Source organism: Phodopus roborovskii, unplaced genomic scaffold, assembly GCF_943737965.1.
Source record: "Phodopus roborovskii unplaced genomic scaffold, PHOROB, whole genome shotgun sequence".
Taxonomy (NCBI): Eukaryota; Metazoa; Chordata; class Mammalia; order Rodentia; family Cricetidae; genus Phodopus; species Phodopus roborovskii.
In genome coordinates, this window is record NW_026126575.1 from 3,483,654 (window position 1) to 3,500,088 (window position 16,435).

The 16,435-nt window shown below is 48.5% G+C and overlaps 1 protein-coding gene across 3 annotated transcripts in view; it reads left to right on the forward strand.

Annotated features, from left to right (window-relative positions):
- The window catches only part of Slc41a3 (solute carrier family 41 member 3), a 39,849-nt gene extending 26,299 nt beyond the window's left edge, over nt 1-13,550 (forward strand). For 2 of the 3 annotated variants that reach the window (XM_051203343.1, XM_051203344.1), the window contains exons 5-11: nt 3,050-3,194; nt 4,769-4,915; nt 6,980-7,124; nt 9,468-9,547; nt 10,069-10,203; nt 11,859-12,007; nt 13,284-13,549. In XM_051203343.1, the coding sequence (XP_051059300.1) occupies nt 3,050-3,194; nt 4,769-4,915; nt 6,980-7,124; nt 9,468-9,547; nt 10,069-10,203; nt 11,859-12,007; nt 13,284-13,484 (1,002 nt within the window). In that variant the 3' untranslated portion in view covers nt 13,485-13,549. Of the gene's footprint in view, nt 1-3,049; nt 3,195-4,768; nt 4,916-6,979; nt 7,125-9,467; nt 9,548-10,068; nt 10,204-11,858; nt 12,008-13,283 lie in introns of all 3 variants that reach the window. The other variant, XM_051203345.1, reaches the window with a different exon arrangement.
- The last annotated feature ends 2,885 nt before the right edge of the window (nt 13,551-16,435 follow it).

The following is a 16,435-nucleotide window of genomic DNA, read 5'->3' on the forward strand; positions in this document are numbered from 1 at the left end:
TTGGGCTCATGGTCATGCATGATAGAGCAAAACTATCTCATGATGTAAGCTAAGGCCCCACAGTCCCCTTGTGGGCATTCTTCCACTAAGATCACTCAGGAAGCTGCCTCTTAATGGTCCACACACCTTCCTGTAGCTGAAGACCAGACTTCAAGCGTGGACCTCTGAGAACATTCTGAATTTAAGCTAACAGTGCAAGCCTGAAGGATAATGAACAGGCCACCAGATATTCACCCATTCGACTAATTGTATGTGAGCTATACCAGGTGCTGGTCCATATCCTTATTGCTAGACACTGAGAGGAATGCCAGCATCCAGTGACATGCTTCATATCATAATCTACTTAGAATCTTCCTGAAAACTAGGGAAGTCAATCATTTTCTCCATGACTCCATGACATTTTTTATCGTGTAGGAGTCATATATAAATTTTATGTATGATATACTATATATAGATGCTTTTTTCAGCAATGACAGTTGAACTACATGGACCTAAGTGAGAGCTCTACTACACAGCTGTATCCCTGCCTGCTTTTACTTATTTGCCTTATGTTTTGACACATGGGCTTGCTAAGTTGCCCAGGCTGGCTTTGAACTCACTCTGTGGCCCAGGCGGGCTTTGGCCTGTGACCTTACCTCAGCCTCCAGAGTAGCAAGTATTGTAGGCATGTGTTATCATGTCCCACTTAGTATTTTTCTTTATGGATTTTATGCTGTATCTTTAAAAGAAGGCCTTTGCTGGTCAGAGATATTTTTAAACACTTATTTGGTTTCTGCTAGGTCCCCATGTATGATCGCTCAACTGATCCTCCTGCCATGGCTCTAATCGTGGGAAGGGCATGCACAAGCCACGCTAGGCTGCAGAACTCTTAAACAGACTACCATATATCCCTTTATTTCACACCTTGGGGTTTAGTGTTTAAGGGCATGAAGCGGGGTGGGGGAGTCCACCTTTCTCCTGGTCATAGTGACTCGGTTTCCCCTGCCCTGGTTATTTAATATTCATCTGCTGAAGTCAGGCATCCAGGATATCCCCTCTATGCCCACTCCTCTCCCCATCGCTGCCCTCTTTGCCCCTCTTCGGCCCCTCTTTGCTTACAGAGCACTTTCCTGTGTTCTCTTTCTGGGTTCCCTTCCATCCCATGGCTCTGTATGTCTCTTTCTGGGTTCCCTTTCATCCTGTGCCTCTGTATGTCTCTTTCGGGCAGTGCTGCACTGTCTTTATCTCTCCAGCTTATGGTCCAATTTGATTCATACTTTACAATGTATCTGACATATACCAGCAATTCCCCTGGACCTCTGTCCACTACACTGTCTTGGCTCTTGTACATGTGTTTACTCATCTCTGTGAGTGAGTGAGTCATCAGGCACCATAGGAAATCTTGTGTGGGCTCTGCTTGGGATGACATTGGTGATGGGGACTCTGATTGGGATGACATTGGTGATGGGGACTCTGGTTGGGATGACATTGGTGATGAGGGCTATGGTTGCAATGACATTGGTGATGAGGGCTCTGGTTGGGATGACATTGGTGATGAGGGCTCTGGTTGGGATGACATTGGTGATGGGGACTCTGGTTGGGATGACATTGGTGATGAGGGCTCTGGTTGGGATGACATTGGTGATGGGGACTCTGGTTGGGATGACATTGGTGATGGGGCTCTGGTTGGGATGACATTGGTGATGAGGGCTCTGGTTGGGATGACATTGGTGATAGGGACTGTGGTTGCGATGACATTGGTGATGGGGCTCTGGTTGGAATGACATTGGTGATGGGGACTCTGGTTGGGATCACATTGGTTAACTTGGGGTTCTTGTGTGCTCACTGCACAAGCTTCAAACTTGAGATCCATCTCCAGAATTGGTGCAAAAAGCTGAGTGTGGTGCTGTGCTCTTGAAGTCTCAGCTCTGAGGAGGCAGAGACAGGAAGATCCCCAGGCTTTCTGGCCAGCCAGCTTCAGATGAAAACAGCCCTAGGTCCTTGTCCCAAAAAGTAAGGTGTGGGGGCCACAAGATGACTCAGCTGGTCAGGGCACTTGTTGCCAAACCTGATGACCTGCATTCAATCCCTGGTACCCAACTCCTAAAACCAACTCCTACAAGTTATCCTATGACCTCCATATATATATGTGTGTGTGTGTGTGTGTGTGTGTGTGTGTGTGTGTGTGTGTGTGTGTGCTCCTCACCTGCCATAGGCAAAATACGTACATACATACATACATACATACATACATACATACACACATACATGAAAACCTCAAATAGGGGCCTGTGAGATGGCTTAGCAGCCCAGCCCGAGGATCTGAGTTTGGTCCCAGATGCCCACGTATAGAAGTTGTCCTGTCTCTTCCACATGTGCCCTCAACATCTCTCACAAAAACAAGTAAAAAATATGAAGTGGATAGCTACTGAAGAACAATACCCAGGAACTTCATCCTCCCACAAATATGCACATGCACACACACACATACACACGCTTTCCCGCTTTTATTGCCCATAGGCATTACAAGGCTCTGCATGTGTCCCTTCATCCTTTGGTAATGGGCAACATTGCATATAGACATTTTGAATTAGGGGTCCTGATACCAGCTCAGACCTAGGCTGTAGGTGGTGAGGGACTTAGTGGTCCAGAGCCTCATGCAGAGATGTGGCTGTAATGCGAATGTGAGCTGGGGACAGGACAGTTGGGGTGTGAGGCAGGCATATGTGATATTGCTGTGGGCCTGAGTCAGTGCTACTCTCTGGGTTATAGAGTATACACCCAGGCCAGCGGTCATGGAGTTCTGAGCCAGAGGCAGGTGTTCCTCTAAGACCCAGTTCTTCACTTGCAGGTAGCATCTCACAAGGGACAGAGGTAGACAGGGCAGCTCTCCATGGAGTCATCTTGGAGGGAAGTGCTGAGGAGGACTGCCAGCATGGCCCAGGGGAAAGAGTATAAAAGGTCACCATGAGGGCCTTGTTTGATCCTTGAGGCCACCAGGAGTCAGAAGGACAGGGAGGGTGGCGGTGGTCAGGGAGCCTTCTCATGAGTCTGATTTCTGTCTTGGCAGGTGCAGGCCACTGTTGTGGGGCTCCTGGCTGCACTGGCCTCCCTGCTACTGGGTGCAGTGTCCCACGAGGAGTTGGATTGGGCTAAGGTAGCATTGCTGTGCACAAGCAGCATCATCACTGCCTTTCTTGCCGCCTTGGCCCTAGGTGAGCCATGTGCCATGTATCTATCCCCAGGTCTCAGGCCTGCGTTCTCTGCAGTTCTGTCAAGGTTCCAGGACAGCTGAGCCGTGAGGCTGCTGTAGTGTTCGTGTGGAACTTCAGGGGTCTGCAAGTGGGTGGGAAGAGCTTGCTAGGTCCTCAGTCTGCCCTGTGTCCTTTCAAAGGGGTGCATGCATGTGTGTATGGAGAGAAGGTGCGTATGCCTGAGGGAGCTGTTGTCCCTTCCCTCAGCCTTGACAGAATTCAGTTTATCACTCCTTGCTGAGATCACGTACCTGAGCACGACAGCTTTCTTCATCTAGTGTGTTGGCTTCTAAATGTGTCAAGAGTGTGGCTACATAATGGATTTTAATAAGCATTCCCAACCACTGGTGGTCTTTAGGGGGCTTCAGTGGGACCAGCACCACCCATTGACTCAGCTGTGTAAATTCAGGTATACTTGGAGCTGGAGCTTAGAAGGAAGAAGATGCAGGGGCTGGTTTGGTCACACAAAGGGCACAATGTGGCAGGCGGTGACAGCATTAGGACAGCCTTGAGAGTGAATATAGACATATTATTTATTTATTTATTTATTTATTTATTTATTTATTTATTCTTGGTTTTTCAAGGCAGAGTTTCTCTGTATTGTTTTGGAACCTGTCCTGGAACTAGCTCTGTAGATCAGGCTGGCCTGGAACTCACAGAGATACGACTGCCTCTGCCTCCTGAGTGCTGGGATTAAAGGCATGTGCCACCAACGCCAGGCTGAATGTAGACATTTTTATTTTTAATTCCATTCATTTTGTGATGCTAGGGACCGAGCACAGGGCCTTGCTGTAATTATTTTTAGGGTCACAGGATTCTAAGCAGCATTAAATTCTAATACCCAAGATACAGAATGCTTTTAAGAACCCGGGGGAGCCTGCTGAAGTAGACTAAGCCCCAGCTAGTAACACGGAACTTACAAGACTACAGGGCAGGGGCCCTCAGACAGAACAGAGAGTCCTGGGGCTGAGTCCCCAGGGGCCTCTCTTATTTCCCACACAAGCCATGAAGCCCATCATTATCTGCAACAGGGCCACATGTTCTACCCTGGTGCCCAGGGATAGCATAGCTGGGCTCCTGAGATAGGGGACCCCCAGGGTATCTGATGTTGGCTGAGTCCTCCACAGCATCTCTACCTACCCTCCCTCCCCATCCTCCATTGGTGCTTGGAGCTTTGTCACATACCGGTTAATCAGAGGACCCAGCAGGTACCCGAGGCTTAGGTCGCCCTGCCGCTCAGGCTCCTGTTGCTGAGAACAACCTTGGAGCAGCTCTCCATGCAGCAGAGGCTGAGTACTGGTTTGAGAGGCAGGGGCCTGCTCAGGTGTGTCTTCAGGGTGTCCAGGCCACCCCTTGCCACCCTTACAGGTCCCAGCCAGTGACAGAAACTCAAGGAGGCAGGCAGCCTGCTGAGCATACAGACTTTGATAGATATAACTATTTACTGAGTTTTTCTGACCACCTTGACCCTTCAAGGGGCCTCTAAGCCATCTCACCACCAACTGCTCCCTGGGTTTCCTCTCTTTCTGCTGCAGGGATTCTAATGACCTGCATAGTGGTTGGTGCTCGGAAGTTCGGGGTCAACCCTGATAACATCGCCACACCCATCGCAGCCAGCCTGGGAGACCTCATCACACTATCCATCTTGGCCCTGATAAGCAGCTTCTTCTACAGGCACAGAGGTAGGGAGAGGCCTCTGCAGATCACTCCAGCCTGGGTGGGAACTAGAACATCATCCCCAAAGGAAGGAGCCAGGGTGCTATGGAACCCGAGCCTTCTCTGCATGAGGGTGGGGTAGGGTGGGAGATGGGAGGCCCCTGGAGCCTCTCAGCAAGTCCAGGGTGGCTGGAGAAACTGAGTGTGGAGTGGGATGAGCAGCTCAGGTCTACAGATGTGGAGCTGTCAATTTCCGCCCAGGGCCGCTCTGCTGATGGATGTGTCTATCCTTCAAGATGAGGCCAATGGAAAGTGGTGAGCATGTGGTGAGAGGTGTTGGAGGAAATGTCTGGCACAGCTCAGTGCCCTGTGGGAAGAAGGATTCTGTGGTTGAAGAAATAATTAGTGGATGCAGATAAAAACCACTCAGTGAGGCCTCCACTGTACTCAGGATACCTCTGTCCAGTCTGGACTGGGTCCTATTAGGTGACAGTGAGGGCAGAGTGAGTTTAAAACAAGATTTGCATAGGAGTTAGTTATTTACATTTGATTTGCAAAGCAAATCCCTCACTTCTCTGACTATGCTCAGAGAAACAGTGGGCATTGCCCCAGGAGACAGGTCTTCACTGACTGAGGAGTGACTTAGCTCACAGCTGCCAGCAGCAGTCAGGAGGATGCATGGGTGTGCAGTGGGAGCTGGATGGCTCCCTGTCAGATGTTACAGGAAACCTGGCTGCTCTCCCCAGTGTTTTGTAAGGAGATACTTTCCCAGGCCACTGTGTCCCTGAGTGTTAGTGACTTGTGGAGCACCTGTGGCAGAAAGGACCACAGTTGTGTGCTGTGGAGAATGAGGAGGGGCTGTTTGTTATGAGCGGTTTTCCTCGCCAGCCTGGTCCCACAGCCGCGCCAGTCCCAAATAACACACACTGTATTAGATATAAAGCTGTTACTAGTATTTCTTATTGGCTAGCGCTGTCTTAAATATTAACCCATTTTCTATTAATCTAAATATTTCCACGTTGTCTTATCCTACCGGAGAGAGGGCCCAGAATTCTTCTCTCTCAGTCCTACATTTTGAATCTCCTCCTCCCTCCTCCTGAATCCTCCTTCTCTCCTAGTCCCACCTATCTTGCTTTCCTATTGGCCAACAGTGCTTTATTCATTAACCAATATGAGAAACATATTTACAGAATGACATCTCCCGTCATCTCTTTTCTGTCTAAAATAATAAAAGGGTTTTAACCTTAACATAGTAAAACATATAACAAAACAGTTATCAAATAAGAACCACAGTTAACAATATTTAGTCCATTAACATTTAGCAAGATTTAAAGAAAATATTCTATCATCTATCCTATCTCAGCTGGTCCTAGCAACACCACCCAGAGAAAGAGAGTGGGCCACAGACCTTGTGTGGTCACCTAGCATTAGGGTTGCTCAGGAGGGTAGAAACAGGATGAAAAGATAATGCTAGAGGAAGTCAGTGTTGTGTGCACACGTGAGAAACGGAGTCAGAGAGTGAGGCTGGAAGGTAGCAGAGGTGAGTGCGCTTTGAGGACATCGGCCCTGGGGAAGCAGCACCCTGACCTCATAGCTGGAGGTGACTCTAAGGTATGAGTAGCTAGCAGGCCAGTGTGATCCATAACCCATGCTAATGCAGACTGTCTCAGCCAGGAGAGAGCTTCCTCCTGATTCTGTTCCTGCGGCTATGTGTCCTGGTAGCTGCCTCTTGGCTCTTCCGGGCTTTTCTGGCACCTCCAGGCAGGGCAACTGAGAACTGTCATATTCATGCAGGGCTGCCACCTGCTCAAACCCTGTCCTAATTCTATTACTATAACACTGGGTAGGAGCAGCCTGATCAAGGTTCTTGACTATTGCAGGACATCAGAGAAGTGGAGGGACGTGGCAGGACACAAAGAGCTTTCCTAGTTGCTTAACAGTTGCTCTCTGGCAAGTGTAGTAGGACAGCCCCTCTAAATGGCAAGTGCCTCAGTTCCAAACTTAACCCCTTGACTGTGAAAGGCCACACCCCAACCAGCACCTATGCGCCAGCCTTGGCATATGAACTCGGTATGTCTGCTTTCCCTCAGACATGTGGTATCTGACACCACTGGTCTGCATCGGCTTCATGGCTCTGACTCCTCTGTGGATCTTCATTGCCAAGCAGAACCCTCCCATCATGAGGATCCTGAAGTATGGGTGGTTCCCCATCATCCTGGCTATGGTCATCAGCAGGTGAGCAGTGTTCTGTGAGAGCAATGCCTGAGGGAAGCAACTTCAAGGAGGGAAGGTTTATTTGTCTCACTGTTTCAGAGGGTGCAATGGTCCCAGGAGCACATCACAGAGAAGTGCTTTTCACTTCAGAGGTGACCAGGACACAGGAAAAGGCCAGGCCAAGATTCACATCCCTAGTGACCTCCTTCTAGCCAGGCCCCACCTCCTGCCTTTCACTACCTCCCAACAATGTCAGAAGATCATTAATCCATCAAGGGATTAATTCACCCATCTAGCCAGCGCCCCGATGACCCATCATAGTCAAATGTCTCTGGAATGTCCTGACAGACACACAAAGTACTGGTCACTTAGTGATTCTAATCTGGTCAAGTAAAAGTTGAAGTTAACCATTGCAGTCCAGACAAGGTACCACAGACCTTCAAGCCCAGCACTCTGGATGCACAGGCAGGTGGATCTCTGTGAGTCTGATGCCAAGCCTGGTCTACATAATGAGTTCAAGGCTGGCTAGGGTTACATAGTGAGATCTTTAAAAAAAAAAAAAAAAAAAAAAAGCAAAACAGTAGCCATGACAATCTATCCCTTGTCAACTTTACAGACAGACAAACCACTTCAAACCATAACATCCCACTGCGACCCCCACAAGCTCACCTTTGTCTTACAATGCAGTGTGCAGTTTAACTTCCATGCCCTGTCTGGTGCTATGGAACACTGACTATTGAGACTCCTATGCAGGTGTCTTAGAGTTACTATTGCTGTGATAAAACACCATGATCAAAAGAAACTTGGGAGGAAAGGGTTTATTTCAGCTTATAGTTTATGGCCCATCACTAAGGGAAGTCAAGGCAGGTACTCAAAGCAAGAATCTATCTATGTATGTATGTATGTATGTATGTATGTATGTCTATCCTTTCTTTCCTCCCTCCCTCCCTTCTTCCCTTCCTTTTTTTCTTTCTTTCTTTCTTGTTTTTTTTTTTTTTTTTTTTTTTTTGAGAAAGGGTTCTCTGTTTAGCCCTAGCTGTCCTGAAACTCTGTAGACCAGGCTGACCTCGAACTCACAGAAATCCACCAGGCTCAGGTTGCTTTCTTAAACACCCCAGGATCACCTGCCCAGGGGTGGCACCACCCACAGTGGACTGGGCCCTCCTGCATCAGTCTTTAATAAGAAAATATACCACAGACTTGCCCACAGACCAATTGGATGGAGACATTTCCTCAACTAAGAGTCCTTCTTCCCAGATATTTCTAGGTTTGTGTCAAGTTGACAAAAGTCACCCAGCACAGTGAGCTTCAGGGTCCCTCATCCTGGCTGCAGGGAAACAGTTCTCACCCATGGTCACTACCCCAGCACAGCTGCTGGTGGGCCTAGAGAGTTGTAGGGTTAGTCCCGCCATGTTTTCTGGTGGGACTCGTTGACAGGGACCACTGCAGTCCATTCTGTCATGTTCTAACCCAAATCTCAGGAAAAAGAGGTTATGTTCAGCTACCTTTACTCTATTTTTTTTAAATATTACCCTTTGGTCTTTGGGGGCCCATCAACTAGCTCCCAAATAAATACAGAGACTTATTCTTTCTTACAAATGCCCAACCTTAGCTTGACTTATTTCTAGCCAGCTTTTAACTTAAGTTGTCCCTTCAACCTTTTGCCTCTGGGCTTTTGGCTTTTTCCGTGTATCTTTCTTTCTTTCTTACTCGGTTGCTGGGTGGCTGGCCCCTGGTGCCCTCCTCTCCTCCTTTTCTCACTCCTTCCTCCTCTTATTCCAATTATCCTCTCTGCCTGTCAGCCCCACCTATCCTTTTCTGCCTAGCTCTTGGCCATTTAGCTCTTTATTAGACCAATCAGGTGTTTTAGGCAGGCAAAGTAACACAGCTTCACAGAGTTAAACAAATACAACATAAAAGAATGCAGCATATATTAGCATCATTGAATAAATATTACACAGCATAAATGAATGTAACACATCTTAAAATAATATTCCACAATATTTTACCCCTTAGATGTTCCAAGATTGCTCACAAAAAACTGATCTACTTTCTCTAAGTCTCTACAAAGTCTTAGAGGTAGAAAGGCCTTTCCTAAACTCCAGCTTCTGGTGAAAGCAAGGTCTTTGACAGGGGTTTTGGTGTCTCATCCCATGATAGACCTGTGCTGATCGTGGCCTTGGGAAAGCTTATTTCATAGTGGGTTGCCGTCATCTAAAGGGCCTTCTGGAACAGCTGAGGCTTGGAATAAAGATGAGATGTGATATGAGACAGCTGGGTTGCAGCAAACGCTCTGTAGGGAAGGGATGTTTACCAGTGGCAGTTTGCCAGGCCACTCTAATGTCACCCCCACTCTTCCCCCAGTTTCGGAGGCCTCATCTTAAGCAAAACCATTTCTAAACATCAATTTAAAGGCATGGCTGTCCTTACTCCCGTCATATGTGGTGAGTGCTGGGTGTGACTCCTCTTGGGATCCCTGGGCTGGGTAGAGAATGAACAGCGCTCACAGCCTTAGCAAATGTCTCCGAATTCCAGGATGTGAACATGTTCTTGGTCTTCTGGGTGCTGGTGGCCTCCTGGGTCCTGTTGATGTTCTGTACCCCATTCCCAATCTTCTTGAGTCTCCCTGAAGATACCTCCACATCTCTGGGCATTGTTTTCTGCACTATTGAAGGCCCCACCCACCCCTCTACCCCTCCACCCCTCCACCCACCCTCCTCCATCACCCACAGGATAATCCAGGGGTTTTTGTTGTTATTGTTTTTTTGGCTTTGCCTGTTCAACTTCACTAGCCTTAGAGATTGGCTGTCAGGATCTGAGCCACCCTCTCTGGGTGCCCAGGAAAGCTGAGTGGGAAGGAGAGAGGAGATAAGAAATGCATGTCACTCTAGGACACCATCTTGAAGAAAGCAGTATATGGTAAGAAGCCAAAGGTTGGAGCATGCTGCACCCTCTTTCTTCCCAGGTGTTGGTGGCAACCTGGTGGCCATTCAGACCAGCCGCATCTCCACCTTCTTGCACATGTGGAGCACACCTGGGATCCTCCCTGTCCAGATGAAAAGATTCTGGCCTAACCCATGCTTCACTTTCTGTTCCTCAGGTCAGTACGCTGTCTGCTGGGGCCATGTGGCCTTATTTATTCCCCAACCCCTTGTTTTTGGTTTGGTTTTGTGGGATTTTTGTTGTTATTGTTGTTTGTTTTATGTTTGCAATGGGAGGCCTCTCTCACTCTGATGTCCAGGCTGGCCTTGAATGCCTGGGCTCAGATGATGAATCTCTGACCTCAACCTCACATTTAGTGGTGACCATGTGCACATGCTCCCTTGTTTTTCTAACACCATCCACAGGGTGGTAAACCTTTTTCTGTGTTGTTTATGCATCACACATTTGACTTAATTCTTATTGCTTACTCATGGTTTTCCTACAAATATTCTTGAGTATTCAGTCTAGCTGCCCCGACAAACTGCACATTCTGGGGTATTCCCCTACTTCCCAGCTTCTTACTCTTTGGACTTTCTTTGCATGCTGTTAAAAAAGGAGAGTTGGGCCTGAGGACATTACTGGGTCAGGAAAAAAAATGTTTGCTGTACAAGTGTGAGGACCAGACTGGTCTACAGAGCAAGTTCCAGGGAAGCCAGGGCTACACAGATAAATCCTATCTATAAAACAACAACAACAAAATAGTAACAACAACAAAGAGCTGGCATGGTGGTGCCCAGTGCTGGGAAGCAGAGCTAGGTGAAATCCCGAGTCAGCAAGCCTCACTGAATGGGTGAGCTTCAGGCCAATCAATAAGAGACACTATCTAAGAAATAAAGCAGATATCTCCTGAGGAGAATACACACATACATGTGGTGCACGCGCGCGCGCACACACACACACACACACACACACACAGAATTGGTTGGGAATGTAACTCAATTGACTCTCCAGTTCTCAGCACTATGTAAAAGTGGGTGTGGTAGGGCACACCTGTATTCCCATCACTCAGGAGGTGGAAGCAGGAGAATCAGGAATTCAAGGCCATCCTGGGCTGCATGATACCCTTTCCATCTTTGTCCCCCAAAAGTGGTTTCTCTGAAGCTTGAAATGGAAACCTAGGGCCTTGAGCACACTCAGAAAAATCACCCAAACAAAATTGTTTCCATTCGTTGACTGTTTTAGTTCATTTGTTCTTGGAGTTTCTGAGTTTGACATGTGACTTCCCTGCCTTTTCCTGACAGTCTCAGAGGAACAGAGATGACTTCTACTGTACGATTGTATTTGAGAAGGTGTCACGTTTATTTGCTGTATTGTCCACATGTTGTTGTTGGATCTGGGTGGGGAGACACCCAGGGAGTCCTGGGAGTATGTCACCCTCCCCAGTTGCCCCAGACTCTCTTAGGCCCCTGGCACAGTCCATCTTCCCCTCCAATGTCAGACCTCAGCCTGTGCCCCACCCCCACAGTGGCCTTTAGAACCCCTGGGAGCCATCCCCACATGTGCACGCTTCCTAGTCTGAGCTTTTTTTTTTTTTTTTTTTAAATATTTCTTGCCATGTGAAATGAAATGACCTTCCTTTTGTTCTCGTGTGTTCCCTCAAATGCCAGCCCCTTGAAGGGAAGGTCAGGACTGAGTTCCCACTTAACAGAGTGTGCCATGTCATAGGTGTTTACAGGTGAAGGAGCTTGGGGCCCTCACTGGGGACTCTTCCTTTGCCAAGATGGCCTCTGCAAGCAGGTAGATTTGTGACCCTCTTGATTCCATCCCTTCTAGAAATCAACTCCATGTCAGCTCGAGTCCTGCTGTTTCTGGTGGTCCCAGGACATCTGATTTTCTTCTACCTCATCTGCCTGGTGGAAGGCCAGTCAGTGACAAGCAGCAAGATCTTCCTGGTGCTGTATCTGGTGGCAGGCATGGTCCAGGTGAGCGTGAAAAGGGCAGAGACACACAGCCTTCGTGGCTTCTCAGCCAACATTAGTGACTCTTGTCCTGTGGGATGTTCTGAGTAGAGTTCCCGTCATACAGAGATTCAGCCCACTTGCTCAAGCCCAGTGGCATGGACTAGACACGGCGGGCACTGTGCTGTGTGCCGCACACTTCACACCAGTCTCCACTGCACAGTACTGAATAATGCAGGCCACACTTCACACCCAACACTTCACTCACTTTGCATTGTACTCCACATGCCACACCCATCAATCAGCATGCTGGAAGAGCAGCTGTAGATGTGTTGTGTTCTGTGGATGAGGCTGAGCCAGCTGTCCATTCCCCTGCTTCACATGGGGCTGAAGGGTGCACATAGTTCTTTCCAGGTGAGATGGCATGTGGTCGATGTGAAAGAGATTAAAGCTGCTGCTGCTTTGGGGGTAGGGGTTGAGCACTGCTGAGATGCCAGCTGGCTAATGTCCCTGGTGGCCTAGAGTGTCAGCAGAGAGGACTGTGGGCACTATGGCAGTTTCAGGAGGGTACGCTGGAATGTTTCCTCATCTCTAGACTTGGGCAAGTCCAAGGCTTTACTTAGGGGGAAGGAACAGAAACAGGGCAGGGACTGACTGATAAAGACTGCAGGGACTATGTGACCTGAGTAGGATCATGTGGACTACTCCTTGGAAGCTTCTAGAAGGGGTCACCAAACCTCCCAAGAGGAAGGGTTTAAGCAGAGAGGGTCCTGACTGGTGAGTGGCAGCTGGTCCCTGGGGCAGAGCAGGACCCAACCACTAGGAAGGGCATATGGACAAGAGGCTGATTTGTTCACACTTAAAGTTGCTGAGGGGTCCAACCAGCATGTGACAGTCATAAAAAAGTGAATAGGGAGCCAGCTGTGGGCTGAAGGGGCCTGTGTGTGTGAGGAAGCCAGCCAGCAGCAGGGGCCCAACCCTGTTCTTTAACAACCTGTTTTGAGAACTGATTCAGACCCAGGGGACCTGATCCACTCCCTCAAGAGATATCAATCTATTCATGACCTTACCATTTCTCACAAGGCCTCAGCTCAGAAAGGTCCCCCCACCTCAATGCCACCTCAGTGAGAATCAAGCTTCCAGCACATGTCCAAGACACTCAAGCCCCAAGCAAAGCTGGGAGAGGGAACTGTTTGGGGTTGACTTGCCTACCTTGGTGGTGTCCTTGGAAGCCAGCTGGTGCTCTTGGTTGCCCTCTGGCCTGTGACTTGTCTTTTGCATCTCTTTACTCTTCTGGCAGGTGATAATCCTGCTGTACCTGGCAGAAGTGATGGTTCGGCTGACCTGGCACCAGGCCCTGGATCCTGACAACCACTGTATCCCATACCTCACAGGCCTGGGGGACCTGCTGGGCACCAGCCTCCTGGCACTTTGCTTCCTCCTGGACTGGCTATTGAGGGGCAGAGCTGATTTTGAAGAGCTGGTTTCTGCACCTCCCTGACTGAGGCTGCCACCTGCAGGTCTCCGTGGGACTTTCCCTCGTGTCCAGTGTCCAGCAGACTGTTCCTCCTGCTGGGGCCTGACCTGCTAGATATCTGCCTGGGCACTGGCCTCATCAGTCTACCAACAAGATGAGCACACACCTTGATTCTGAAGTTGGTAGCTGAACCTGAGGCGGAGCCCTGACATCAAGAGCTCTGCTTGTGTGAGTTAGTATGTGTGCCTGGTATGTGTGTGTGTGTATGTATCTGGTGTGTGTGTGTGTGTATGTGTGTGTGTGTATGTATCTGATGTGTGTGTGTGTATGTATCTGGTGTGTGTGTGTGTGTGTGTGTGTGTGTGTGTGTGTGTGTAGGGCAGGCTGTTCCAACCTGAAGATGCCAAGGAAGAACCCTGTCAGTGCAGTCTGGATTGGATGGGGCAGGATGGAACTCATCTGTGTCCCCAGTTCTCGGGACTACCCTCGCCCTGACTGTGCTGCCATCACTGGACTCAGCTCTCTGGACCCACACTACTAGTGCCCTGGGCCGGGTGGCCATGCACCTTCTCCAGGCAGGCCCTGTGTACACCTCATCTATACCCAGTATTTAATCTTGTGGCTGCTTTCTTTTTATTCCCCACCTTGTTTTGTAGCAGAGCCCTCTACTTAGGTTCTGGTGATCAAGAGATGTATAATAAAGCTTAGCTGACCTTGCACTTGGTGCTCTGCGTCCTTCAAGGTGGTCAGGGAGGTCATGAGGCTCAGTCTCCAAGCAGTAGATGACATTTCTCTAGGGTAGGGTTTATCGTGGTATGAATTGCTGAGTGTACTTGTCACCTGGAAACTTGTGTGTATAGGTTCTGTTCCTCCTCTGCCTGCCCAGGCTGCTCCTTGTTGGTCAGCAGACCTCAGCTGGGGACTCACTGCCCACACTGTCCAGAATGTCATTTGTCATTTCCCCTTTTTGATTGGTGTGTGTGTGTGTTTCTGAGGTATACTGTGATACTTTGATTCATGTCATCTTTTTATGACTTATTATTTCATATATGTTGAATATTTGCCTGCATATGTACAATACCACAGAGCCCAAAAGAGGGTGTCAGACTCCCTGAAGCTAGAGGTAGTGAGTTACCATGCAGGTGCTGAGAACACGCTGGTGTCTTTTGCAAGAGCTGCAAGTGCTCTTAATCTCTAAGCCATCTCTCCAGGCCTCCTGTCGTCTTGTTTGTGAAGTATGTTTGCTCTGTTTCCTAGCACTTAAGTCATGCGTAGCTAAGGCATGTTTTCCCAGCACATGTTACCATGGAGTCCCAGGTGGACACGATGCACAGGCCTGGAGTATGAGCACCTCAGGGAATGGTGTGTATGCAGGAGCATGCCCTGAGGCTGAACATGGAGGAGGCATTTCCATCCGGCACTTACCTAACTTGGAGGACAGCAGGCCTTGGGATGGTGTGAAATGAGTCATGATCTCTAAACAGACACAGCTACTAATTGCTTACTGGACGAAGGTGTATGACCCCACAATGTGCCCTTTTCTAGCCCATCTCCCGTTGGCCAAGGCCAGGTAGAAGTTCAGGGCCTGGGTAGCAGGTTGATGGCCTATGAGGTATCTCTTCTCATGGGCACAGAGCCAGGTGGGAGCGAGGATGGATTGATGGGGGGGCACTATCCAGCATAACTGTGGGCCAGGCCCAGGCTACCTGGGCAAAGCACTGATCTCTGTCCTGGGGCTCAGATGGAGATATATGGTCAATATCATGGAGCTTAGTATCACGGAGACATTGAACATTGGCTCTTAGCCTTGAAAGAAGCAGATGGAGCTATGGAATAATCTGGTAACAAGAGCTGAGTGCAGTCACAGACACATTAGGTTTCAGACTGAATTTTAAATCATAACTAGGCTCAAACATGTCTTTGTTTGGTGAGAGGGCAAGTGGGTGTGGTGGACAAGGCCAAACACTGGAACCTGGCTCGCTCAACTTTTGAGCCATTGGTTGTGTGACAGGCAGTCGACGTTGTGGAGAACCATACCCTTTCTGGAGACAGTGCCAGCCGCAGGTGGTGCTGTGTTTGGTGTGTTTCCTGGATTTACAGCATTTACAGTAATGGCTTCACCAGACTGAGAAGGCTGCAGCCAGGTCAGACTGTCAGCAGAACCCAAACAGCAACCACAGCTTCCCTTGGTGTGAATGAGACTTGGGAGGTCTCTTCTGGGTCTAACAGGTTTTCCAGACCAGTGGTTCAACATGGGGGTGACAACCCCTCTGGGGTTGCATAGCAGATATTCTGGGATATTTGCATTATGATTCATAACTAATACAATTAGAGTCACGAAGCAGTAAGGAAATGATTTTATGGTTGGGGATCACCGCAACATGAGAAGCTGTATAAGAGGGTCAAGCATTAGAGCTGCTGGTCTAGACTCCATTTTCACTACATGCCATGATCCAATTGAGGGATGGCCTTTTTGTTGTTGAAAGAACAAGAAAGTCAGTCCAAAACTATGATGAGTTTTAATGCCAGCAGCTCCTGAGGCACTCTCTTAGTGACCTTTCACATTTCCAGTTTGCCTCAAGTGCTGATTGACTCTTGAACAGTCTACACTGTACTCTGGTGACTTTTGCTCTAGCTGTAGGAGGATCTGCTTTGATGGTTGCTCTGCTTGGTCACCATCAGCTCCCAATGTGGCCCAATCTTTGCTTCTCATCTTCAAGGCTCGCTCCTGTCCCTGTAGAGCTTCTTGGCCACTGCACTCTGCCAAGGGCATTGGTGGTGTAAATTGATCCTGTCCTTATGACTCGCTTTAAATTTAAATAAGAAAGCTGCACAAATTTGCTTTGTGTCTGACATTATCTCCATACCTAAAATAAATGTAAACTAAATTGTGTTAATTACTTTTAAATTGTGGTGATAAGATACTATGACCAAGGCAACTTAAGAGTTTGCTTGAAGCTTACAGTTTTAGTGGG